The 27,468-nt window shown below is 42.7% G+C and overlaps 1 protein-coding gene across 2 annotated transcripts; it reads left to right on the forward strand.

Annotated features, from left to right (window-relative positions):
- Positions 1-2,511: 2,511 nt before the first annotated feature.
- ANKRD34C (ankyrin repeat domain 34C) lies at positions 2,512-18,496 on the forward strand. 2 transcript variants are annotated; one of them, XM_003921694.4, is made up of 2 exons: positions 2,512-3,361; positions 13,432-18,496. In XM_003921694.4, exon 2 carries the CDS (start codon positions 13,476-13,478, stop codon positions 15,081-15,083), a length of 1,608 nt encoding a protein of 535 aa, XP_003921743.1. In that variant the 5' UTR covers positions 2,512-3,361; positions 13,432-13,475; the 3' UTR covers positions 15,084-18,496. The 2 variants fall into 2 exon arrangements, with proteins under 2 accessions (XP_003921743.1, XP_074256015.1); XM_074399914.1 differs by lacking the exon at positions 2,512-3,361 and adding an exon at positions 7,468-7,542.
- Positions 18,497-27,468: the final 8,972 nt, after the last annotated feature.

The following is a 27,468-nucleotide window of genomic DNA, read 5'->3' on the forward strand; positions in this document are numbered from 1 at the left end:
TCATGTATTACCTTAGCTGCCTCTCATCCCAGTCCTAGGAAGTAGATACTATTATTAACCCAGTTTTATGGAGGGGAAAACTAAGACATAAAGACATTTCATGTTTCATCGAAGACTACACAGCTGGTGAGTGCTGGAGCTGGGATTTAAATACAGGCAGTCTGACCCTGGAGTCTGTGCTCTTAATCAATACCCTATACTGTCTACAGTCTAAAGTAAAGATGTAAGGTGTACTGACATGGTTTAGCTGTGTCCCCATCCAAATCTCATGAATTTTAGCTCCCATAACCCCTACGTGTCAAGGGAAGGGCCAGGTGGAGATAACTGAATCACAAAGGCAGTTTCCCCCATCCTATTCTCATGGCAGTGAATAAGTCTCACGAGATCTGATGGTTTTATTAATGGAAGTTCCCCTGCACACACTCTTGCCTGCCGCCATGTAAGACATGACCTTGCTTCTCCTTTGCCTTCCACCATGATTGTGAGGCCTCCCCAGCCATGTGGAACTGTGACTCCATTAAACCTCTTTCCTTTATAAATTACCCAGTCTCAGGTATGTCTTTTGAGAGAGAACTAATACAGGTGTTAGTGGGCAATTAACTTTGCAGGTGTGTGCCCCAAAACACAGAATGCACATTTTTTCCTGCATTAACTATGAGGGAAAATGCTCATGGAGTATTTTTTATTAGTCATATAAATAGACCACAACATGGAAATGATGGAGATCATATAATTCAACCACAGCAAAATAACATTAAACACCAAAAATAGTGAGGGGAACACAACAACAGGAATAAAAAGGGGATGTAGAATAGATTTAAAGGAGATGAAAAATTATAAAGGAGCATAATGTGTAACATTATGCCAATAAATTAAAAAATGTAGATGAAATGAACATTTTTCTGGGTAAATATAAATTACCCAAAATTGACTCAAGAGAGGTCAGATGATGAATAGGCCAATAATCGTCAATGAATTTGAAAAGGTAATCAAAGATCTATCCTCCCAAAATCCTTCAACCCCAGATGGCTTCATGGGTATGTTCTATTAAACTCTCAATGAACAGATAGTTAAGTTGATATTTTAAATATTCCAGAGTATAGGAAAATGGAATGCTTCCAAAATCACTCTATACAGTTAGCATAATCTTGTACCAAAGCTGAATGAGAACCCTCATCCTCTAAAACAGAAAAAGAAAACAATTTTTATTTATTAATATAGATGGAATAAACCTCATCTTAACATAAATAAATGATTCCAATCTAGCAGTGTATTTGTATAAAATACCATACATTAACCAAGTAGAGTTTGTTTTGAGAAATCTAAAGTGTCATAGTTAAAGGTGGCATTCAAATCAGTGAGAGAAGAATGGACTTTCTGAATTGGTGTTGGGACAGTTGGGCTTTCATCTTTGTCAGATCCTTACCTTACCCTGTGCACAAGTACAATTTCCAGATGAACTGATAATCTAAACAACAGAGCTATACATTACTAGAACATTTAGGGAACTGTATTGTGATTCTGGGATATGAAGCCTCCCTAGGCAAGATGGGAAAGATGAGATATATATTTGAATGCATAAACTTTGAAACTGCTTTAGAGAGAAAAACTCCATAAGCAGTAGACAGTCATTCCAAATAATACTAGGAGGGTACATTTCTCTAAGTAATACTGTAGACACACAATATTTTTGCACTTAAAAGACAAATTGATAATCCTCCATCCAGCTTGATTTAAAAAATTGGGAATGGAGCAGTAGAAAACGCAAATAAATAATATTCACAAAAAGAAGGAGGCATAGAACATATCGAGAGAAAAACAAATATAAGGTGACACTATTTGTAACTTTGTACCAGAAAATCTGGAAACGTAGATGAGATGGGCAGCATTTTAGGAAAATATAAATTACTAAAAACCACTCAAGAAGTAGGGATTTAAAAACATAGGGCAAATAGAACCCCTATGTCTAGAAACATGTATCAAGACAAAAATGCTGGTTGCCTCTGGGGAACTGATTAGTTGGGGACAGACACTGCAGGATGAGGAAGGAGAAGGCACTCACTTTCTTTCTTTCTTTCTTTCTTTTTTTTTTTTTGAAAGGATTTTAGTTGTATTTATTTATTTATTTATTTATTTATTGTACAGATGTACAGACTATTTTTTTGATAAGTCTCACTATGTTGCCCAGGCTGATTTTGAATACCTGGCCTCCAAAGATCCTCCTTCCTTGGCCTCCCAAAGTGCTGGGATTACAAGGATGAATCATTTACTTTCTAAATACAATGCCCTATGCTTTCCATCATATACAGCAACTATTAACCACTTTATAAAAAGGAAACAAAGATTGTCCACGAACGACTCCACAGGAGACCAGGGAATAGGTGGCCGGTGGGGTAAAGCATGGCTTTGGAATGAAATCCAACGGCAGTGGAACCAGCCCCGATCATCAGATTGTGCCCCACCCAGTCCTGAGGATCACACTGGCACCCTCCTGTCTCCCTCTCTTTCCCATACTGTGGACAGACAGCCTGAGATTCCAGCGCGCGCGTGTCCTGGAAAGCCAAGGAGGGCAGGGCCGCAGAAAGAACAAAGGAGACTGGAGTTCAAATCCCTGCCAGGGTCTGAGACCTGCAACGTCAGGCGTTGGGAGCGTCCTTTCACTTCTCCGGACCCCAGGGGTGCCTGCGCCTGCTCTGCGCTCACGCTCCTGGGTCTCGGAGCCCCCGGCTAAGTTGCTGATTGAGTCAGAGCTGCAGGAGCTGGGGTCGAGGGGGTGGGGCGGCGGGCGCCGCTGCTGCAGGTAGGCGCTTCCCACCCCCGCGGCCCCCTCCTTCCTCCTTCCTCGCAGCTCGCACACCCACACAACCCTCGCCCGTCGCGGCTGGAGAGCTGCTCTCAGCGCCAGCGGGCAGCAGCGCGTCGTCAGCCAGCACAGCCAGCCGAAGACCGAGCCGGAGAGCTGGGGCTGCGCAGGAGACCTGCACACCCGAGGCGCGGAACCCGGGTGACTCCTGTCTTTCTTTCATGCTTCTTTCTTTCTCTTAAACCCAAACAAAACCAACCCCCAAACTCCCCTGTTTCCACCGCAACTTGGAGGAGCGGTGGACTGCTATGAAGGCACTGACGCAGAGGTTTTATTCACGAACCTTGAAGAAGTTCTGGGCAAGTGACTCAACAGGACCCGCGGGGCCCGGGGTAGCCCCGGCTCCCGGCGCTGGTTCGGTCTGGCAGTGCCCTCTGGCAACCAGCCCCCAGCTGCGGGTAGGGGTGCGAGCCGCCCCCTGATTTTGCTTTGGGAATAACAATGACACTACCCGTAGCCTGGACCCAGGTGGCCTCGTTCGGCGATTGTCCCCACCAGGTAAGCGCACCCCAGGGGTCTTCACTTTTCTCCTGGGTGGGACCTCGAACTCCCGAGAAGTCAGTCCATGCTGTTTAGCCACAGGCAGGAGTGGGATACTGGTAGGAGAGAGCTTGCTTTTATCACAGGAAATTGTGGGAGACAGGAATGGAAGGCGGATTTAACATTTTTTTATTTCCGCATTGACGCGTGGGGACGAGATGCGTAGGGGCCTGGATTTTTGTAGGAAATGGTTGCGGAGCGGGGCTGGGTGATAGGTGTCTGGATTTTTGCAGGGACTGAAGGGGGAGAAAGGTCGTAAATTTTTGCAGAAACCTGTGAGGAGCTGGCGGTGAGAGGTTATGATCCTGACGATGCGCACAAAATTGTAAGAAGTAGGCATCTAAGCATTTCTGAGAAATGATGGGAGAAGCACTTACCGCCCTGGTCTCACCTGACCCCCACGCTCGGCCTTGAAGATGCCAGCGGGCACTGGCAGGCAGGGACGCCGGCACACCCCGCCGGCGCGGCCGGAGCCCGGAGTTCAGCACCTCGGACAGAGCCCGGCCGCCAGAGGCGCGCGGCGCGCGGAGCCGCCAGGCGCCCTGGCCCCGGGCCACCGCTGCTCTCCGTCCAGGGCGGCTACGTCAGGCCGCCCCCAGCTCCGCGCCAGAAAGGGCTCTCGAATCGCAGAAGCAAACGTGTTCGATTTCTGATCTGCTTCTAACTGCTTCCCGTGACTGCAGAAGGAAGAGGCGGAGTGTCAAGATATCTCCCAAGCTTCCGCGACAACTACAGCCAAACGGTGTGGTCTCCCTGGGTTTCGGAAGGTGTACCCAAACTTCTCAAAAAATCTAGCATTTATTAAGCGCTTACCATGTGCCAAGGTCCCGTGCTAAGCCAGTGCACCGCAAATCGGTGTCCTATGATTATCCCCATTTTACAGATGAGGAAAGTGAGGCAAGAGCGGCCGAGGAACTTGTCCAGGTTTATGGAACTAGCAATGGCTGCGCGCTTCAATTCTGCCAGATTGCAGTGGTGGGAAAATGTGCTTGAGTGGAATCCCTGCGTGAAATAGCTCTGAACTTGGGATCAGAGGAAGAGTTTAAATCAAAGCTGTAGCGCTTACAAATCTGTGCCCTTAGACAAAATTACTAAATGTGTCTAAACTTCAGATTTTAAGTCTCTGTAAATCCTTGATAATGCTTTCCTTGCGGAAGTGCCAGTGGAGGCTGGTCAAGGAGATCATGTCTGTGGAAAGACTGGCAAACTGGGAATTGTGTTGGGTGTTAGACACTGAAAGGAGGGAGCAGAGGTTTTATTTTTTTGGAAAGAAATCCAAAAAATCTCCCAAGCTTCCACGACAACTACAGCCAAATGTTGTGGTCTCCCTGGGTTTCGGAAGGTGTACCCAAACTTCTCAAAAAAAATCTAGCATTTATTAAGCGCTTACCATGTGCCAAGGTCCCGTGCTAAGCCAGTGCACCGCAAATTGGTGTCCTATGATTATCCCCATTTTACAGATGAGGAAAGTGAGGCAAGAGCGGCTGAATAACTTGTCCAGGTCGTGAACACTTCCCTCAGCACACACCGAGGCGGTTAGGCAGAGAGAGAGGCTCAGTGGCAGGAATTCTGGGTGAGCTTAGTTCAGTGTGTAATAGCCTCTTACATTTTTTAACAGGACTTTATAGAGAGTGTGGACATATTGCCTATCATTTGATCCTTATAACAATCTTGTAAAGTAGGCAAGATTGGGGTTATTCTACTCGTTTGGCAAAATGATGCTCTCCTGAAATTACTCAGGCACTTAGTAGCAGAGATGGGATTAGAATCCAGGTCTTCTACCTCTCTAGCTTATAATCCTTCCACATCCTTAGGAGCTTGGATTATGGGGCAGTCACAGCACTAAAGTGTATTCTGACAAGTACTTTAAATATGTGACATTGATGGTTTTTAAAACCATTTTGAAACAGCAACTTCATATGGATCAATCTCATAAATGTTTATTGATCATATACTTTGTTCCACAAAGAATTTAAAGCAATTTATAAGGATCTACAAGATGTCAGCTTTGCATATATTAGAAGTACTTGAGAAAATGGAGGTGAAACAAGATTAAGGCTATAACCACAGATAAAATGATTACAAAGTACATATATTATAAAGTCCTGGAAACTTACTCGGATCTCGAAGCACTAGAAAGTGTATATCCAAGCTCTTTCTCAGAGGTCTAGGAACTTTGAAGGTGTTGGCAAGTCTGTAGACCCTTCTTTTTTGTATAATTCCTTCCCTTACCATCTGGGAGATCTTCACTGTGACAAACAAGGAACATTTAATTGGAAATCCAATGTCAGTGTGACTCAAAGAAGGGGAAATAAAGTGTATGACATTGTATCTGCACTAAGGTAATTAAGTGTTAGTTACATAATTTATAATGGCTCATGTTTAATTTATAAAGCACACCATACTTTAAAGTTTACATAAAAGTCTACACCAATTAGCTTACTTCGGCCTTCTAACAACTCTGAAGAGAGAAGCAGCTAGGAAATCACAGGAAGGACAAAACCCCAGCATCATGACTTTATATATCATGTATTTTACTTTTATACACAAATCTGCATCCCTACACAGGCCAGTTAAGTCACCTGATGGTATGAATCAGGCCAATTGTAAGACTGCAGAGTATGACAGGTCAGTGAATTTTCAAACGGAACAGTGAATAATCCATCTTAAAACATTCAAAGAAAATTTAAAACACAGTGCCAGCCAAGCAAGACATGGCTGTGGGCTAAATTGGCCGTCAGACCTTCCATATGTAATCTTGGCCTAAATGACTCAGGCCAAAAGATCCAAGAAGGCATCGAGTGAAAGACCCTGGATTCAGAGAGATAAAAGCTTTAATCCCTGCCTTTAAGTTTCCTGTTGCTAAACAGGGAAGATTGGACAAGATGGCTTCTCTCAGCTTAAAAAAATATAAGACAACCTTAGTTTTGGGGACAATAAAATAATCAAAGGACTTCAGGACAAAGATACCAAACACTTCTGTCTACTTGTCTCCGTGAAAGAAGGCATCATTTTAATTTTTGACACTGGTAATATTTTAGTCTTCAGCATTTCTCCTCCAGCCCCTGTGCCCTTGTAAAATACATTGGCCACCATTAAAATAAAAATGAGTCCGGCAGAAAACAGCCCAGAGAGGTGAAAGGGATAGTAAGGGTTGGGGGCAGGGGGAAGCGGGGAGAGAGGGGGAGGACAGCAAGGGAGGAACAAGGCAAACCGCTCACTTCCCAGTTTACTCTTCTTATGAAAGTTAAAAAAAAAACACTTTATATTTGCTAATTTTTTAAGACAAAAATATTCTCCCCAGAGAAGCCAAAGTGGGTGGGATTTCCACATTCTAGGAATGCGTCAGCTTTTGTCAACCCAGATTGCTTCCTTTCTCTCCAACAAGCTTAGAGATCCTGTAAATCATCTCATATTTCCAATAATAGGTGTTCTTAATATTTATTCACTGTGATGCACAAAAGGAGATACATTTTCAAATTAAGGTAAATTAGATTTTGTTGACACTTTCGTCGAATGGACGAAAACCTTGCAAACATCTCTCCAGCTTGACTCTTCCTCTATCTCCCTGCTGTGCCGTTTCTGAAACTCTTCCTCTCTCAGAGGCTCCTAGGTGACCCCCCAGCCTCCCAATTTATCCCCCACATTGTGGCCAATGATCATGTCATTCTCTTCCTTAGAATTCTGTATTGGTTTCCTATTTCCACATAACGAATGTCAGACTGGAGGACAAGGTGGCAAGAAACTTTGAAACTGAGCTCTCTAGACGATCTCATATTAGCTTGCTTCATCAATGCACTTCCCACCACCACCATGCACCAATCTTCAAGTTCTTGAAATGTCCATGCTCTGCTACCTTCTGCCTTTGAACTTGTACTTGCCCCTAAATGTAATGACTTCCCTCTTTTGGTTCAACAAATTTCCACTCATGTTTTTCAAGTGCTGGCTCAATTTTATTCTTTTTGTGAGTCCTTTCCTAATCTGCACTCTGAGTCCCTCCTGGCACTCGTGTCTCCTTGTTTTATATTTGTCTTCCATTCTGGGACTTATGTCATGCAGAGGCTGAGAACACGATCTTTGGAGTTAGACTGCCTGGATCTGAATTCCAGCTCCGCAACAGATTGCCTGGGTGATTTGGGGTAAGTGACTATCTTCCTGAGACTCAGTTTCATTTTTGATAAAATAGAGATAATAACAGTACCCACTTCATACTATTGCTGTAAGTATTAAATAACATAATGCATATAAAGTGTTCAGCACATTGCCTGGCAATTTGTGGCAAGCATACCACAAATGTTTATTACCATGGTTAAAACATACATCTGCCTTCCTTCTAAATTGTAAATACCTTAGCAACCATTCCTGAATTTTATGCATCTCTTTATCCTTAACACCTAGCGTGGAATAGTCAGTATATGTTTGATCATTAATGAATAAGTGAGTAGATAGCTAATACATGTTTGATCACGAATGAATGAATGCACACGTAATGCCATTGTTTTAGTCAAGGTTTACTTGGTTGTAAGCAACAGAAGTTAATTCAAGCCACCAGGAACAAAAACATGCTAATTTATTGGAAGGCTTCTCAGGTGTTCATGGACTCCAAAGACAGTTGAAACTTGAGAAGAGAGGAAAAGTACTCTTTCCTTGCCGCTCATCTCAGCTTCTCAGTGTGTTTACTCCATTCTTCTTCCTCGGCACGTCACCTTTTCTGCTTCTCTGCACTTGTGGCAAACCCACAAACGCAGCTCTTACATCCAGAGTTCCCTACAAACGGCCCAGCATAATTGGTGTTTCTCAGTCTCAATTTCAAAATCCACCCAAGGTTAAGTCAGCCTTGCACATGGGGCAAGTCAAGTAATATAAACCGTCAGCCTCACTCTGTGTCGGGGAAGGCAGAGATGATATCAGAAAGAAAGAGTCACTGCAGCTTGTGAGAGATCGTCAGAGTCACGCACTGATCCCTGAATGACCATGGGCAAGCCATCACTCTTGGCTTCAGTTTCCTCATCTGTGAAATGGTAGGAAAACCTTCATGAAAGGGGCATTTCATGGTTCAGGGGAGGCAATTAACGTCAGGCTGGAGCAAAAACCTGCAGATTAACAGTTTATTGGGCTTAAACCCTGGGGAATAGGAATGAAGGAAAATGAAAAGTGACGCAAGGGAGGAGGAAAAGCAAATACAAGGGGATACATGATTGAGCTAGACACAGCTTCATGACGAATGCACTGATTATTCCACCATATGGAAACTGTATAACCAATTGCATCCTGGAACAGGCAGTTGGGTGAGGAGAGGGAGAAGCGTCCGTGTGACATCTCTTTCCCATCCTCTATTTCCTATTGGTCAACATCGGTTCTACAAAGGGTTAACTCCCTCCTACTTCTTGGTTGAATGACCTAGTTTTTCCAGACAACTGCTGGAGAAAGTCAGGCCGGAGTCAGTTTCTTCTGGTCAGCAGAAACCGGGTGTAGGGGTCCACTATTTGCAGCAGACAACAGCAGCAAATGGCCTGACACTAAAACTGTGGGAAAAGTTTGGACTTTGCCAAGACCACTCAGGCAAGAAAGCAAGGTAAGTGTGTAACACCCATGACAGGGAAAGTAGGTGTGGCTACGCAAATCTGGGCTGATGCATGAATTTAGTCTGCTGTAATTTGTGAGGCTATTGTCAACTGTGGCTATGTAAACACCAGTCTTTTAAGCCAAGTATTCTCTTTGTTTGTTTGTTTGTTTTGAGGGAGTGCAATGGGGTGATCTCAGCTGACTGCAACCTCCACCTCCCAGGTTCAAGCAATTCTCCTGCCTCAGCCTTCGGAGTAGCTGAGATTATGAGCGTGCGCTACCACGCCTGGCTAATGTTTGTATTTTTAGTAGAGGTGGGCTTTCAGTACGTTGACCAAGCTGGTCTTGGACTCCTGACCTCAGGTGATCCACCCGCCTCGCCCTCCCAAATGCTGGGATTACAGCCATTTGAGCCACTGTGCCCTGCCACGCCCAGTATTCTTAAAATGAAAAGTGTAGAATTATTGCAGCATGCTAACGGTTAACGTTGGCCCAGCATATTTTATCTGGGCTACGAGTGAGGTAAGCACCTGATTCTGTCCTCAGACAAAGCTCCTGCATTTTATCATTTAAGGAATTTCAGTTGGGAGGCCCACAGTGAAAAAATGGTTGTGGACAACTTGCAAAACAAGTCACTGAGCACACAGAATATTATGACTATCGGTGGGCTAGATATAGGTATTTCAGACCACAAGGGACAAGACTTGAGCATAGCGGAGGAGGCGGCCACTGATTCCAGCTGAAGGGAGAGAAGCACTCTTCTACATATACCATCTTCTTTCCTCCCTTCCTTTCTTCCTTGCCTCCCTTCCTGCTTCTCTTCTTCCCTTTCTTGACTTTGAGCTAGACTGGAAGTAAGTGATTTGCACTGCACACAATGTAAAATGTAACCCGATTATCCATCCCTCCTCCGTCTCACCTGCTTTTCCTCCTTCCCTCCATCTTTTCCTTTAGCCTACTTTTTAATTGTCCCTCAGCTGAAAAGGGAGAAAGGACGGTATTTCTCCCTTGAGGGGTACAAGGTTCTATGGAGGGGGCTGACCCAGGTGATTAACAAGATGGATATTCATAGAAAGTTGCAAAGTATTAAGGAACACAGGGCATGTGGTATCTAGTTTTACATATTTATGTGTGTGCTTGCACGTGTGTAAGAGAAAAAAAGAGAGAGCCTATACAATATGGTGTATGATATTCCAGAGTACGAATATACTACATTTGCTTTATCTATTTTCTTCTTTTTTAAGAGATGGAGTCTAGCTCTGTCACTCAGGCTGGACTGCAGTGGCGTGATCATAGTTCACTGCAGCCTTGAACTCCTGGGCTCAAGCAATCCATCTGCCTCAGCCTCTTGGGTAGCCACGCCTATAGGTGCAAGCCATCACATCCAGCTTTTTCTTTTTTAGAGGCAGGGTGTCACTATGTTGCCCTGGCTAGCCTCAAACTCATGGTCTCAAAAGATCCTCCCCAAGAGCTGGGATTAGACTTGTGAGTCACCATGCCCAGCCTATTTTCCTCCTGATGCGTTGTTTTCAGTTTTTCTCTTTGATGAATAGTACTGCTGATGTCTTTTGGTACACATATTAGTTTATTCTTCTCTACGCTTGGCCCAGCCTCTGGGTGTTTTTTCCGCTGGTCTCACCTGGGTTCCCTAATGCAGTCGAAATCTTCTAGGGGCTGGCCGGGGCTGGCTGGGCTGAGACTGTCTCACTCACATTCTTGCAGTTAGTTGGCGCTATCAGGTAAAATTTCATGTGCCCTTCCTGGTGGGTACTCCAGACTTCTATACACAGCAGCTGGGTTCCAAGACAGCAAAGTTGAAAGCTGCAAGCTGTACTCAGGCTTTGTCTGGGCCGGGCGCGGTGGCTCACGCCTGTAATCCAAGCACTTTGGAGGCCAAGGTGGGCGGATCACCTGAGGTTGGGAGTTCAAGACCAGCCTGACCAATATGGTGAAACCCCGTCTTTAAAAAAAAAAAAAAAAGAAAGAAAGTCACACAACGTTACAGTTTATAGGTGAAAGCAAGTCACAAGGCTGACTCCTGGTGTATGTACCAGGAGGGGAGGACCTCGTGGCTGTCATTTGCAAACTACCACAGGTATAAACCTAGGCATGGAATTACTATGTCAGAGTTCAGTTTAGTTCAATTTATTTATACTCCCAACAGGTTCCTGTTGCTTCCTGTCTGCATGCCTCTTGGTATTGTCAGTCTGTCTAATTTTAGCTATTCTAAAATGGTATTTTGTTTTGCTTTAATTTGATTTTCCTTGAGTGCTAACGAGGCTGAGTATCTTTTTATGTGTTTATTGGTCATTTGTGTATCCTCTTTTGGAGGAAGTGATTTGTAGGAGTTCTTTATATAGTCTGAGGATGAGTCACTGTAATTTCACTCAACCCTCCCTCTTTGATCTTGAGTGATTTTCCTTTTGAGTACAAAGGAAGTAACATTTGAGCTGAAGTTTGGGGGATGATGAATAATTAAAGAAGAGCAGGGAGGCCTTATAGTTAGAAACATGAACAGTGCCAAGAGGAAGCACATGTGAAGAGTGATGCATCTGAGAAGTGAGATTGGAAGACAGAATGTGAAGATGATGGGAGGGGCAGGGAATGAGTCTAGAGAGGTAGGTTGAGGCCAGGAGAAGAAGGACCCCTTCGATGAAGTGGAAAGAAGCATGCTTTCTCTGGAAATTCCACTCATTTATCTAGTCCTTGGAAATTCTTCAATTCTCCAGAGTTCCGAGACTGACAAGCTTATCGATGCCTAGGGCTTTAACACAACAATGGTACGTAGGACCATAAAGGAATAAAATGATTGAAATTGACAGAAAGAGGAGAGAGAAAGACCATCACACACAAGCACACACAGATCAGTAGGAGAATGAAGGAGAAGAGAGGAAGGAGACGGAGAGACAGAAATGGAGATTTGTTGTCAGTGTGTTTAATAAACACACAGTGCCGTCGGATTACGGTAGATTGGCAGGAAATCCAGCAGAACACACAAACACAGGAACAGCAGACTCACGTAGTTATCAGAACAATGCATTTGAAGAAGCAGAAAGATACACACTAGACTCTTAACCATGGTTACTTCTGAAGAGGCGGGGGAGTGACTTCAAGGAGGAATGGGAGATGAATAAAGAAGACCCCTTCCTCTTTATATACGTACATGTACTTTAGTTTTTTTTTTTTTTAAATAGCAAGTATCTATTCATGTATTAAATTTTTCAGAGGGATGTATATATATCTTTCAATTTCAACCAAGAAAATCTTTTGCCTTCTAACTTAACAGAGTATTATAAAATAACTGCTTAGGAGAATAGAGTAAGAGAGAGAATGATGTGAATCAGATGAGGTGGAAACTCGGGCATTGTGGTAGGTAGACCACATGAGCCATCTGCTCATGAGGAGCCTCAAGGCACAAAAAGTCTATGTGACGGGGTTGTGCTGGCAGAGACCCGGCCAGTGTGGTACCCATGGGCTGGCAGGGCAGCAAGACTGGGATGCCCATCTCTCCTTGTTTCTGAAGGGCCTCTCAAGCAACACGTAGGTTGGAGATTTTGAGTACAGGAATGAGGGAACTGGCAAAAGAATCAAAACAGGAAACTGAGGTTTGACAAACTTCAGCTGAGAAAGCTTTGGTCTGAGCTGTATTTCCTGACATTTGTGAGCAAAATGCAATCCCCTTCTCCATTCTCTGCCTCCTCTCCGTTCAATCAGAGGGGAGAACGTAGCATGGCGTTATTCTGAATAAGGGGAACACAAATTCTGACACTTGCTGGAGAAGTGAGGACTACAACCTGGAGAGGGATAGAGAGCGATTCTGTTTTACAGTCGCTTCCACGTCCCCATCCCCCCAACCTCCATTGCTATAATAACACATACTTATTTTGGGAAAACTGCAAAAAGAAAAATATGAAACCACTCATAATCCCACTGCCCAGAATAAGGATCAACATTCTGATGTGTTTCCTAATAGTCTTTCTGAGGCACACCGATAACAACACATTAAACAGTTATTTATGAGGCACCTATTCATTACATGTGAATCACTGCGAAATGCTGAGGATACAGCAGTGAAGAGAATAATCGCAAACCTTTTTCTAAGGAATGCAGAGTTCTACATTTGGGATAAGTGCTGTGCAGTCAACACAATAACATCTTGCATTCAAACAAGTGTTTACTCTATGCTAAGCATTATGTTAAGTGCTTTTCATGTGGGTGTTTTGTACACACTCTCTTACACAGTCTTCACGATGACCCTATGAGCTAAGTTACTACTATCCCTCCCCTGACCCCGACACACTCATTACAGTTGCAGAAACTACTCAGCAATGTTAGATAAGTTGGCCAAGTCAATGTAAGTTGGGGTCAGGTTGGGATATGATTGTGCCCAGACCGCGTAATAACCATGCTGCACAGATCTGCTGTAAAGATCTGACATTTGTCCCCTCTTCTTCCTTTGCTAGGTTTGATTGCTACCGCAGCTCAGATACTCCAAACTGTAGCCGGTATGATGGACGATGACACTGAATTGAGGACTGATGGAAACTCTTTGCTAAAGGCTGTGTGGCTGGGGAGGCTCAGGTTGGCCAGACTACTGTTGGAAGGGGGAGCTTACATCAACGAAAGCAATGACAAAGGTGAAACAGCTCTCATGGTGGCTTGCATCACCAAGCATGTGGACCAGCAAAGCATCAGCAAGTCCAAGATGGTGAAGTACCTGCTGGACAACAGGGCAGACCCTAATATCCAAGATAAGTCTGGCAAGACCGCCCTCATCCATGCGTGCATCAGAAGAGCTGGAGGAGAAGTGGTCTCCTTATTACTGGAGAATGGAGCAGACCCCAGCCTTGAGGATCGCACTGGGGCTTCAGCTCTGGTTTATGCAATAAATGCAGATGACAAGGATGCGTTGAAACATCTCCTTGATGCCTGCAAAGCCAAAGGGAAGGAGGTGATTATTATCACAACAGATAAGTCATCTTCAGGCACCAAAACCACCAAACAGTATCTTAATGTCCCGCCTTCACCCAAAGTAGAAGACAGGCAGTCGCCTCCACTGTGTGCGTCTCCCTCTGACATAGAGCTGAAGGCTCCAGGCCTGGACTCTCCACTCGCTGAGAAGGAAGATCACTTCTTCAGCCTCCAAGCAGGGCATCCAAGCAGTTGTAACGCCTCCAAGGCTCTGAATGAGCCTGGATCACCGACCAGGAAAGTCAGTAATCTCAAAAGGGCCCGTTTGCCTCAGCTGAAGCGGCTCCAGTCTGAACCTTGGGGCCTGATCGCGCCTTCCGTGCTGGCCGTCTCGACGCGTCAGGACGAGACCCATGGTGCCAGCACAGACAACGAGGTCATCAAGAGCATCAGTGATGTGTCCTTCCCTAAAAGGGGACCCCTCTCCAGAACCAATAGTATCGATAGCAAAGACCCTGCCCTCTTTCACACAGTCACAGAGCAGGTTCTAAAGATTCCAGTCTCTTCAGCACCGGCATCCTGGAAAGCAGCCTATGAAAAAGGTCAGGCTCCCCACCCGCGTCTGGCCAGGAGAGGAACGCTCCCTGTTGACCAAGAGAAATGTGCTATGGGTCCGTCGGGGCCCTCTGCGCTCAAGGAGCCAGCCTCCTTCAAACGGCTGGAAAATGACCTCTACGACTTAGACTCACAGCCAGGGCCTGACCCTCCCAACACCATTGTCCTTGAATCCAGCAAAGGACCTTTAGATAGAAAGAAGCTCAACAGCTCCCATTTGTCCCTTTTCCATGGCTCTCGGGAGTCCCTGGACGCCGTGCCTAGCACCTCCCCCAGCTCAGCCCGCCGCAGGCCGCCACATCTTCTAGAACGACGGGGTTCTGGAACGCTGCTCCTTGATCGCATTTCTCAAACGAGACCTGGCTTCCTGCCGCCTTTAAACGTGAATCTGAACCCACCTATTCCGGATATTAGATCTAGCAGCAAATCTTCTTCCCCTCTTGCTGGTGGCTTAAAATCTATGGTTCCTGTTGCTCCGACTTCACCAAAGAGAGTTGACTTAAGAAGTAAAAAGAAGCTCCTCAGAAGGCATTCTATGCAAATTGAGCAAATGAAGCAGCTGTCTGATTTTGAAGAAATCATGACCTAGAAGTTTTAGAAAGGCTTTAAAAAAAACCTATATAGTTTACGAAAGGGGCTGTGGATGAGACTGCTTCCTGATCATTCCTTAATCATTCCTTAATGTGGAAGCGTGGTCACTTCAGAAGGTACGAAAGCAGATTATTCACTTCTGAGAATAATCCCCGGGTTTTATAGGCCTACTTGAAAAGAGCTCAGGATAATTGGGTTTTGAAGATACAATTTTAAAAAATTCTCCAAAGGAAGAAAGCCTTTGAGTTTGAAGGTAACAGCGACTACAATGATCTAAGCTAAGGATACCAGTAATTTTCTATCAGACAAACAGAAAAGAAGAATGGAAATCAGGAGGTAGTATTTGGAGTATGTCATTTGTAATAAATCTATTAAGTGCCTACATAGAAAATGAGGCTTTAACATTTATTAGAATGTACAAAGCCCCAAACCAACCCCTCAGTGACTAAATCTGGGTATCTGGGTTCTATCTGAGTAGAGGCATATTTCCCCCATGGAAGAGGCTCTGGCCTGTGTGTCCTGGCTCTGACTCTATCCGGGAACTGTAAATCGTGGTGTGGTTAAAATTGTTCAGCTCTCCAGTAATATACTCTGTTCACATACTAATTTGTATGTGCTCTGAGTACCCAAATAGCCCATCTATGTGGCCCCTGAATTACGATATGTCATGGTAGCAGATGCCTTAGAGACAAATCTTGCTCCAGGAATGAAGCTTTCCCGAGACTCAGGCTCTTGTGTTGAAATCTTGTGAAAAGCAGTCAAGGTGAACTAACTTGGAGTTGAATGTTATACAATTATAGATTAGAGCTATAAGAAGCATTTCTAGATGATTCTCAAAACTCAAAGGACAACTGGGGATGGGGTATGCATAGATTAAAAGGTAAAGTGGGCGGTTCTCAGGTTAGAAGCAGTGGGGACCATTCACTTTGCAGCCTAAAGATTTTTGGGAGTGCAAACTCTCATTTCCCCTTCAGTTATCTGGGTAATTGAAGAAAAATCTGATTGATTCCCTTCCTGAATTATCTCGGTGAGAAGAGATTTGTAGAAATAACCTACACAGCCCTTTTAGGCTGCTCTGAGCAAACCCAAGAAGGGAAGTAGAAACCTAACACATTCTGTATAATGTCACTACACCTTAGATGAATATATTTTTGGTTATTCCCATTTATGTTTCCCCTCGTGCTGCTGAGATCTATTTGCTCTGTAGTTAAAAAGTTCAATAGTTCCTGAGGACAGTATCATGCAGAGGGAAGCGTAAAGGCTTTGAGTTTGATGTATTTGGATTTGTATACCATTTACCAGCTATGTGACCTTGAGTCTTATCATTTACCAGCTGTGTGACCTTGAGCAGGCAGCTTAACTTTTCTGAATCTCTGTCCCCTCATGTGTAAAATAGGATTAGTAATGCCTCACCTTACAGGGTTGTGGTGAGAATTAAATGACACAATACATGAATGTGCCCACCATTGTGCCCAGCACAGACAGAAGTCACTGGATAAGAAGTAATTTTAATTTATTTGAGACCGCTGAAGCAATATCTCAAATAATACACCTACTACACAAAATGGAATAAAGTTTACCTGGAAAAGTTCAAGTATCTTCATGAGATCCCCAGTTATTTTTAAAAGTACTGATCTCTGAACTTATGTGTAAAGTAAAAAATTCTGCCACATAAAATCTATGTATTATACAATTTTTCAATAATTACCTTTGCTAGAAATTTATGTGAATATTCAAAAAAAATAGTTAATGATTGTTAAACAAAACAAGATTGGGGGTATGTTTGGAGGGCTGTCCGTCCTGTGCATTGCAGGATATTTATCAGCATCTCTGGCCTCCACTCACGAGATGGCAGTAACACCCTCTCCCCAGCTGTGACAACCAAAAGTATATCTAGACATGGCCGGATTTCTCCTGGGGCATCACCTCGGTTGCTCTCACCTGCTAGACCTATTGAATGCATGGTAGGCATATGTCAAGAACAACAAAGCCGTATAGAAATGTGGGTGCTGACTGGCTAGCTAGGCTCTCCCGTTAACTTAAGACAATTCAAATTGTGCTTTAGTAAGATGTCTAATCAACACTAATGGTGGGCCTTCAGGATCCTTGGCAAATGCATGTCGAACATGAGGGCTAATGGTCTCATACTTTGTAGGAAGGGAAGAAAATACGGAAAGCACATAAATTAGCCAAAATCTATAGCTCGTGAACTTGGTTTAGTGCGGACAACTCTGTTATTTTCAGAATCATTAAATCATTAATAGTTTTTACTGAGTAGAAACAATTCCAGGCAAAGAAACAACTTTCCAATGCATGAAAGAGAGAATCATACAGACACCCATCATTCTCAGCAGCTCATTAAATGCAAACACACACACGCACACACACACACACACACACACACACACACACACACAGAGAGAGAGAGAGAGAGAGAGAGAGAGAGAGAGAGCGAGAACCCATTTTACATACTTTTCCAGCTGTTAGTGTCAGTTAAAACTAATCTCTGCTAGTAGTATCCAGCTGTGGGTATAGCAAGACATTACATAGGAGCATTTTTTCCCCCTAAACCTAGTTTCCCAGCTAAGATTTGGAAACTCAATTTTTCCTAAGTAGTGACTGTGGTCCATTTATAGTGATTAGCTTAGGTGAAACATCAAACATGACGAGTTGCTCATTCAGGACAGCCGGTCCATTGCACAAATGTGTCATATCAGGTATTCTCATGCCACTCATTGCCTGCATCAGTCAGTCGTGACCTTTGCATTAGCCTTTCAATAGGCAGTCATCAGGATAGTATCTTATCTCATCACTACTTGACGATGCATTAGCGGAATTAGACTGTTCCACACCGGTACAACAACCAAAATACTTTCTCATAGATTATGCATAAATGCGCTATTTTGTCCATGTCAATGAACTTCATAAGAATGCTTTTTAAAAGTAGACTTTAGATTCAAACATGCTTTCTAGATCAGAGGTTAGCTTGTCTTTTTGGAATCCTGAAGTCACTTATTAAGTTAGCTGCAAACTATAGTTTCAGTAATTCAACTACTTAAGAGTTTCTGGACTGTTTATCAAAATATATGACAGAATGTGAGCCTAAAGCTTAAAGTCTGGACCTTTGGTGACATTCCAAAGCCTTTTTTTTTTTCCAGAAAAAAAAAAAATGAAACTCATTGTCTATTCTCTTAAAACTTCGTTGAGTAAATGGTACCTTGCAAATGCAGGGTGTGTCTGACCCTCCTCTTTTCTGTGTGTTGGTGCCTCAGACGTATTGTGCGCTGCTTGAACTGATTCTCTAGCGTTTCATCCTAGTCTCAAGCTGGTGACGTGCTCAAAGATGTATCAAAATCCATGTAATGGCACCATTGAGATGTTTCTAATATGTCAATAAATGATATATTGTAATCGTTTCATCATATTTTCCACTTTTTCTCAGTGAAGTCTCAATTATACGTATTGCCATTTCCTTAAGATGAATTGACATAACTGCCTAGTAACATCAACTAAACACCCAACATTTTATGAACACATAATTTACAAAATTAGATTGTAATCATGTAAGTATTATGATCTCTGTCCTGGTTGAAGAAAAAAGCACATCCCAATGAAGGAGAGGTGTGTTGCCTCTCCAAGGGAGGAGTTTCTTTACTAGCCCCAGCTGTTTAACGCCCCCAGGGCTGCACCCGGCATCTGCTAGTGGCAGGGACGTATGGTCAGAGGATATCCCTCCTTGGGCCGTGTTTCTAATGCTCAGAAGTGTTCATGTAAGCTGACTTCCATGAGCTCTTATTCAAGGGCAGGACAGCACGTATAAAGTGAACTAGTTTGATGGTCTCTCCGGTCTCTTAAATTCTTGTACCCTGTAATTCAAATTTTATTCAGAATTCCCTGATTCTCTGGACTGTTCCAATTCAGAACAGGTAATCTGGAGATTACCCTCAGGTTATCTCCTAGGCTACTGAAATAAACTCAGTTAATTAAAAAAAAAAAAAAGAGATGAGTTTTAGGACGTTTGTTCCCCACTTCTAACTTTAGGGAAGAAGTCCATATTGTTTTCAAATCCTTTGAGCAGAGATTATGAGGGCTGAGAATCTCATTCAGATTATTCCCAAGTAAAAAATTCTGTCACATAAGCTCTACGTATTATACCATTTCTATAATTACATTTACTAGAAATTTATCTGAATATTCCAAACAAAAGTGTTAATGATGATTTAACAAAACAAAAGTAGAATTGTTTGGAGGGCTGTCTGTCTAAAGGCTTGGAGGTTTGGCGTTCCTTGAGTGGAACTTGCTCTTTTTCAGAGGAAAACCTCAGAGGGGAGTGGTGTACAGTGCCTCTTGCTAGCCAGGGCTGCGTTAAGTGTGGCAGAAAGGCATCTGAGTCACCTGCCTTGAAGAAACCCTACTGCTTGGATAATGAACACGTCAATGTGGTTGTTACTGAGCATGAACGTCAAAGGGTTCCCTGAACTTGAATGCTATGAACTGCTGAAGACCTCCACAGAGTGGGGGAAAGGTTCATGATGACTGAGATGACTTTCTTTTTTAGAAGGAGATGAACCTAGGATCAATTTTACTTTTACTAAGGAAAATTTAAAACACAGACATACCTACATCCAAGGGTGATACAGAGAAATTCATAGCACTCCATCTGCTCTAATCTGATTACAAAATGTCACGCATATAGTAGGAAGGACAGGGTCTGCATCACACAATTTGCCTGATGATGGATGCTAAAACTAAGAAATAGGCCTCCGGATATCAAAGGAGACCAGTGTTTTATAGCTATAACAATATCTCATGACTGCAACATAGGGAAGAGAGTCTGACGATTTTCACCTATACTCCTAATCTAAAAGTGATTCTGTGATCCACTCTAGCAGAGACTGGTGCCTTTTGAAATCATAGAATGAAAATCTAATGGTCCTGAATGAAGGAAAAGATATTCCTTATGCATGAGGGTTGGAGGAAAGTGGAACAGAAGAGAAAGAAGTAATGAAAAGATAGAAGAGGTGGAAGTCTTGACAATGTGAACCTGTCCAAATATCAGCCTAATGACATAAATCCACCTGGAGCTTCCTTCTGGAGCCATCTCTCTCCTTTGGCAGCATCACAGACACTCCTGGCCTTGGACACAAAGGCTGTATGAGAGTTAACAGTCTAAGTTAATTTTTTTTATTATCCTATTACAATTAAGTTGTTAATCCTGGTTTTGCTGCAGTAGGCAATATTGGTTGTCTCCCCAGTTTGATTCCTCCTTCTCCTTCCTATCAGATCCTGACTTTGTTCATGAAGCCACCTTATAACTCTGCATCTTTTTTGATGCCAGGGAAGCTGACCCCATCCCCAGCTCAAAGAGGAGTCCTGATTGTTCTAAATTAGTCATGGCAATTTCATTCTCCTTCCCTGTGATTGGTTAAGGGCTCCAGCATAAGCCAGTCAGCACATGGCTTTCCCCTCGTCAATGCCTTAGATCCAGGGATGGGTACAGGACCTAAGCCAGACCAAGTGAGGGAATAAAAGGACATTTATCCCATGACTGAAGGACATTCTTTTACTGGACATGTCCAGATACTTTATTTATTTGCTTGTTTGGTTTGACATCTTGTAACAATGGGAGGATAGAGTCTAAAGATAAAGAAGGCAGAGCCAAGAGCCCAGCAGAAAAATGGATCCAATGATGTAATGCCTGGAGCCCACACCACCTCTGAGCTTCCTGTATGTGAGATGATATATTCTTGTATCATTTAATATAGCTGTAGTTAGTTTTCAGTTTACTTAAAGCCAAAAGCATCCTTATATCACTCACTGATTTGAAATGTCATCTTTATAATATGCTACATTCTTTATTTTAAAGTTATTGAACTCCTCCATCCCATTCTGTTTCATTCTGTGACATTCCACTGATGTATTTGTCTTTCTGTACCAGCATCACACTCATCATTTAAATTATTGTAGAGTTTCAATTTGCTTTCACAAATTGTGGGTCAAGTCCCCTCTCAGTTCGCTTCACTGGACAAATTATTTCTTGAAACTATTTTATTAAGTAGCAATATTGTACTGGGATTATGATTAGTATTCTATGATATCATTTAGTTATTTGGTACTAATTAACATTTAGTAAAAGATCAAATCTTCCAATCCAGAAGCATAAATTGTTACGCTAAAAAGTTCATCTTTATTTTTAATCCCTCATTAAAGTGTTTAGATTTCTTCATAGAGATTGTTGTATACATTTCTTTTTCATCCTATTACTAGGTAGTAAGCGTTACTGTGACTATGATACTTTTTCCCATGCTCTCAGATATTGCTGGGAGGATAGCATAACTTGATTTCCCTTAATGTGATCACAATGAAAATATCCATGAGACTTTTCATTAAAAATGACAAATGATTCTGTAATTCATACAGAAGAGCAAAGAACTGAAAATAGCTAAGACAATTTTGAAGAATAGTAACGATATTTGGAAGATTATGGTATCAGATGACAAGATTTAAAAAGTTACAGTAATTAAAATACTGTGTTAAGATGCAGTAACAGATAAACTGATGACAAAAACAGAATAGAGGGCCTGGCACACAACCTTGAATAGAGGGAAAATTTAGGTGTGATAGCGGTGGCACTGCAGGTCAACAAACGGTGATGAGAAAATGTGTTTTCCATATGAAACAAAAATGAAATTGGGTCCTTACAGCATGCATGTACAACCAAAATGAATAAAGCAAAACTAATACTTTGATTATGATTTTAGCCTAGAGTCTTCCCTTTTCATACTCTTTGTCTGGCTCAGTATCAGGTTTAGGTTAGCCTCATAACATGTGCTGGGGAATGATCCCTCATTTTACATTCTCTGGAAATGTTTAGGTTTGGAATGAAATGTTTCTTGACTGTGTACTCACAGGTTTTTCTTGTAAGTAGATCTTGCTGATAAAATCATCTGGACCAGGTGAGACTCGTGTGTGTGTGTGTGTGTGTGTGTGTGTGTGTGTGTACATTAATGTATGCACATTCATACACGCATGTGCATAGTGTGTAGGTACAATTATTGTCTTCATTCACAAATGAGGAAACCAAGGCTTGGAGGGATTAGGTGACCTGGTCGAAGTCACTCAGCTGGGAAGCAGTAATTTGAGATTGGAACTCCCTAGTCTGGCAATCTGGGTCCAGAGCCCTTTTTTTTTTTTTTTTTTTAATCAAGTACTTGAGCTTCAGACTGAAAATACTAATTGCATTTACTTAATGGTGATAGGGGTTCTCACGTTGGGTTTAGTGAAACCAACAACTGAGACAGTGATTTGGGCTCCTGTGTTGTACTGAGGGAGTGATCGTCAGAGAAAACCTCTAAGGAAGGTAGGGAGGCAGGACTGAGCAGAAGGAAAGGCCCAGAAAGAGGTGATCTCAGGTAAGGTCTAGCTTTGGCTGGATTCCCAGAGGAGGCACGTAGAGAGAAGGCATCTCGCTGCCGAATCGTCCCTCTTTAGTGCACGGAGGCTCCTATTTTTATTCTTGCTTTAGTCAGTCATAGACTGTGGGCTGAGGAGAAGATGCTATTTTTTTCTGACCCAGATTTAGGGTAATTCTTGGGAGAAGGGGGAAGCTGTAAAAACTTAGCAGTTAACAGAGCAGCAGGGGATGAGTGAGCTATCTGGTAAAGGGAATCTATACAGAGCATCCAAACAGCATCTACCACTCCAGCTATTCAGGTTTCATATTTATTCTTGAGTCAGATTTGGAAGGTTGCATTATTCTAAGAAATTATCCATTGTTTCTAAGTTAATACATGTTTTGGAATAAAATTATTTACATATTATTGTGAGCAGCATTGCTGAGGTATAAATGATTTCCAATCACATGCATATAAGGTACAATTTGATCCTTTTGACATAAGTATACACCGTGAACCATCATCACAATCAAGAAAATGAACATTTTCTTTTTTTTCTTTCTTCTTTTAAACTTCTTTTACTTTAATTTCCGGGATACATGTGCAGAATGTGCAGGTTTGTGACGTAGGTTCCGTGTGCCATGGCGGTTTGCTGCATCTATTGACTCGTCCTCGTAAATTCCCTCCTCTCACTCCCCTAGCCCCCAACAGGCCCTGGTATGTCTTGTTCCCCTCCCTGTGTCCATGTGTTCTCATTGATAATGAACATTTTAATTGCCACTAAAAGTCTGCACATCCCCTTTGAATCTCATCTCCAGCACCTACTGCTTTGCTTCTTGTCATATTAACATATTAACTTGTATTTTCTTTTCTTTTTCTTTTTTTTTTTTTTGAGATGGAGTTTCGCTCTCGTTACCCAGGCTGGAGTGCAATGGCGCGATCTCGGCTCACCACAACCTCCGCCTCCTGGGTTCAGGCAATTCTCCTCCTGCCTCAGCCTCCTGAGTAGCTGGGATTACAGGCACGCGCCACCATGCCCAGCTAGTTTTTTGTATTTTTAGTAGAGACGGGGTTTCACCATGCTGACCAGGATGGTCTCGATCTCTTGACCTTGTGATCCTCCCTCCTCAGCCTCCCAAAGTGCTGGGATTACAGGCTTGAGCCACCACGCCCGGCTAACTTGCATTTTCTAGAGTTTTATACAGGTGAAATTCTACAGCATATACTCCATTGCATCTGGCCCTTTCACTTAGTGTAATCATTTAGAGATTCACCCAAGTGGTCTCAGGTATCCCTAGTTCATTTCTTTTTATTGCTGAGCAATAAAAAGAATTGTATCATAATACAAATTGTATCACAATACAATTTGTTTATCCACTCACTTTCTGATGATCAGTTGGGTGGTTGCCAGTTTGGGAATTTTACAAATAAAGCTACTACAATTCATATACAAGATTTTGTACAGATATATGCTTCCTTTTTTTCTTTTGTAAATACTTAGGAGTGGGATGGCTGAATTAAATGGTAGGTATATATTTAATTTTTAAGAAACTAAGAAACTACAAAATTGTTTTCTGAAATGATTGTATCATTTGACATTCCTACCAGCAGTGTATGAGAGTTCCAGTTCCTTCATATCTTTGCCAGCACTTGCTATCGTTGTTTTAATTTGAGCTATTCTTCTAGATGTGTAGTAGTAGCTCATTATAATTACCATCTCAATATCTTTAATGAGTAAAAATGCTGAGCATCTTTTCAAGTGCTTCTTGACATCCATATATCCTTGAAGGAGTGTCTGTTGAAATCTTTTGCTCATTTAAACAATTCTACTGTTTGTTTTCCTACTGTTGAGTCTTGGGAGTTCTTTTTGTCTTTTGGATCATCCTCTAACAGGGTATGTTTTGCAAATATTTTGTTCCAGTTTGTGGCTCATCTTTTTATTCTCTTACCAGAATCTTTTAAAAAGCAGAAATTTTGAATTTTTTTGAAATCTATCAATTTGTTCTTTCATACAGATTGCGTTTTGGTGTCTTATCTAAGAAAGTTCTACCTAGTTCAAGGTCATAAATATTTTGTCCATTTTTCTTCTAGAAGTTTTATAGCTTTTGCTTTTACATTTAGGTCTGTGATCCATCTGAGTTGATTTTTGTATGTGGTGTGAGATATGGGTCCAAGTTCATTGTTATTGCACATGGATATCTAATTTTTCTGGCACTATTTGTTGAATGAGTTATATTTTGTTCCTTTGGGAAAAACCAGTCATTGATATATGTTTGTTTTATTTATGCAGGTATTTTTCTAGAAATTAAAAAAATGATTAGAAAATTCACTTGGAGATGCAAAGGACCTACAATAGCCAATACAGCTTTAAAAAAGAATGGAGTTGGAGAACTAGCTCTCTAAGATTTTGAAATTTATTATAAAGCTATGGTAATCAAAACAGTATGGTATTGGCATAAAGGTAGAGCAATAGATCAATGAATAGATTAGAGAGACAAGAAGTAAACTCATATGGACAATGGAATTTTACTCAGCAATAAAAAGGAACAAACTATTGGCATCTGTTACAACATGGATGCATAGTAAAATGACTATGCAAAGATTAAAGAGCCATACTAAAAAACAATGCTATTGTATGATTCCATTTATACAGAATTCTCGAACATGCTAACTAATGTATTGTGACAGAAAGCTGATCAACGGTTTCAGGAATGGAGGACAAGAATGGGGAGAGACAGAAGAAGGGATTACAAAAAAATGAGAACGCTTTTGCAGGAAATAGATTTGTTTATGCTTAAGATGATGGTTGCACAGGTGTATGTGATAACTTACCTAATTGTACAATTTACATATATGCAAGGTATTGCATGTCAATTAAGCCTCAATTTTTAACAAAGTACTATAAGGAACTCCCCTGAAACAGGAGGAAGATCAAGGAATGATTATATAAAGGGAGAAGGGAGGGTATCATAGGCTGTAAGAGGAGAAAGAGGTTTTGTAGAGAGTGTGAGTGGGATGGGGTTACCAAATGGAGCTAGCAGATCCTTCTAGACATATAAATAACACAAGCAAAGCCATGTAGTTGGATATGACCATGGTCGCCATAGCACGTGGGGCCCAAGTGGAGACTGGACCTCGTAGAATATGGATGATGATTGGGATGAGTTGAAATAGTCAGGATAAGAGAGGATGCGCTGCTTCTGTGAAGGCAAGAGTTTGAATTTAATGTAGTATCTGAGGGTAACAGTTTCTGTGCAGGAAGTGAAACGATGAGCCCTCAGCATCCTCCTTAGGGCTCCGGTTTTTGTCCACTCTCCCTGTGAGACTGTAAAAATGAAAATTCAAAATATTCAGGATTGGCCAATGCCGTCATTGGAAAAGTAACTTGTGAGAATGCTTCTCTTTCTAAATTATTGTTTTTCCCTTCAATTTTGGCTTGGTAATTCTTTTTTAAAAATGTATATTTTATTGCACTTCAGGTTCTGGGGTACATGTGCAGAACATGCAGGATTATTGCATAGGTACATACATGGCAAAGCGGTCTGCTGCCTCCATCCCCCGTCACCTGTATCTGGCATTTCTCCCCGTGTTATCACTCCCCAACCTCCCTCCGATGCTGCGCTCCTCGGATGCAGTCAGGTTGCTGGGTGGGTGGTCTTCCCCTGGGGTTTGTTTGCAGGTGAAATTAGCCCTTCCTTTCCCAATGGCCTCTCTCCTTCTCTGAGCTCAGTCTTCCTGGTTGGGGTCAAACTGGTGTATTCGTTGCCAAGCTCTCTGGCACGGCCTTCAGTTTGAGTTTTGTTGGGGGTGGGCCTTCTAGGCCTTATGGCCTGTTTCCCTGCTTTCAACTCTGCCTCTTTCTGTGGGACGGGCAGTTCCATCCCGCTGGCGCTAGTCCAAACTTCTTCCTTGATCCAGCTGACAACTTACAGCACCAGGCAGGAGCCGTGGCTCAGATCTGCACGAACCACCCCGGGCCCCCTCAGCCTGGCGGGGCTCTCCGGACCGTGGGTTGCAGGAGGGATGAGGTAAGCACAGGATCCGAATGGATCACCAAGGGGGTGACGTCCCCCGACCCCCGAGCCGGCTGCACGTTCCAGGTGCGGACACGCCCCACCCTGTCTTGGTCCGTTCTCCCTGGGCGGCCGTCACCCGGCTTTGGCTCCCTCCCTGGGCTGCTTTCAAAGTCCTTCCAGTCCCCCCAGAATGAACCCTGCACCTCCCTTGGAACCGTCCAGTGTTCCAGCCCCATTTTTAAAGTTGCATTTTTAGTTGTTTGTTCTAATCATCGAACTTGTCTTTACCAGAAACTGCAAGTCTTTGTTCTGTTTTTATTATTACGCATTTTACCGTGATGTGGCAAATATAACTGGTATTCACCAACATTCAGTTGTCCCCTCCTTCTAGATACGTGGAAGACAAATCTCATTCACCTTGGGCTTTAGCGGGGCCAGGAGATCAATTCAAGACCATGGGCTGTGGGTGGAAGTCACGTGTGTCTCTTCCAAGCTGATGCATTATTGCTGGCGTGAGATCTCACCTTCTCTTTCCCTGTTGCTGTAACTGAGATGTGTGTTTGAGGTGAAAAAATTTCAAGATTATGGGGTTCTCTGTCAGTCAGGGTCCCTGAATGAATACATGGAAGAGATCTCTGCCTCTGAACCTGTGAAAAACATACAATAGCCAAGAAATAAACTTTGGCTGAGCCGTGGAATCTGGGGGTTGATTTTTACTGTAGCATGGCCTATCTTAACCGTCTCTCATACATACACCACGTGAGATGACTGTTCCTTTCCTTCTCTTCCTCCTTTCCATTCTCTCTCCCTCCCTTCTTCCCTTCCTTCGTTTATTTTTCTTCTTTTCTTTGTGGTTTTCTTTTAAATTGAAGAAAAGAAGTTCAAGCTTGCTGTTTGAAATTATCAAAAGTCTTGATAATTGGAAGAAGAAAACCTTCAGTATCAACCCACCCAATCCCCAGCCTCAGCCTCT

The sequence above is a fragment of the Saimiri boliviensis genome, chromosome 5 (genome assembly GCF_048565385.1).
Source record: "Saimiri boliviensis isolate mSaiBol1 chromosome 5, mSaiBol1.pri, whole genome shotgun sequence".
Classification (NCBI taxonomy): domain Eukaryota; kingdom Metazoa; phylum Chordata; class Mammalia; order Primates; family Cebidae; genus Saimiri; species Saimiri boliviensis.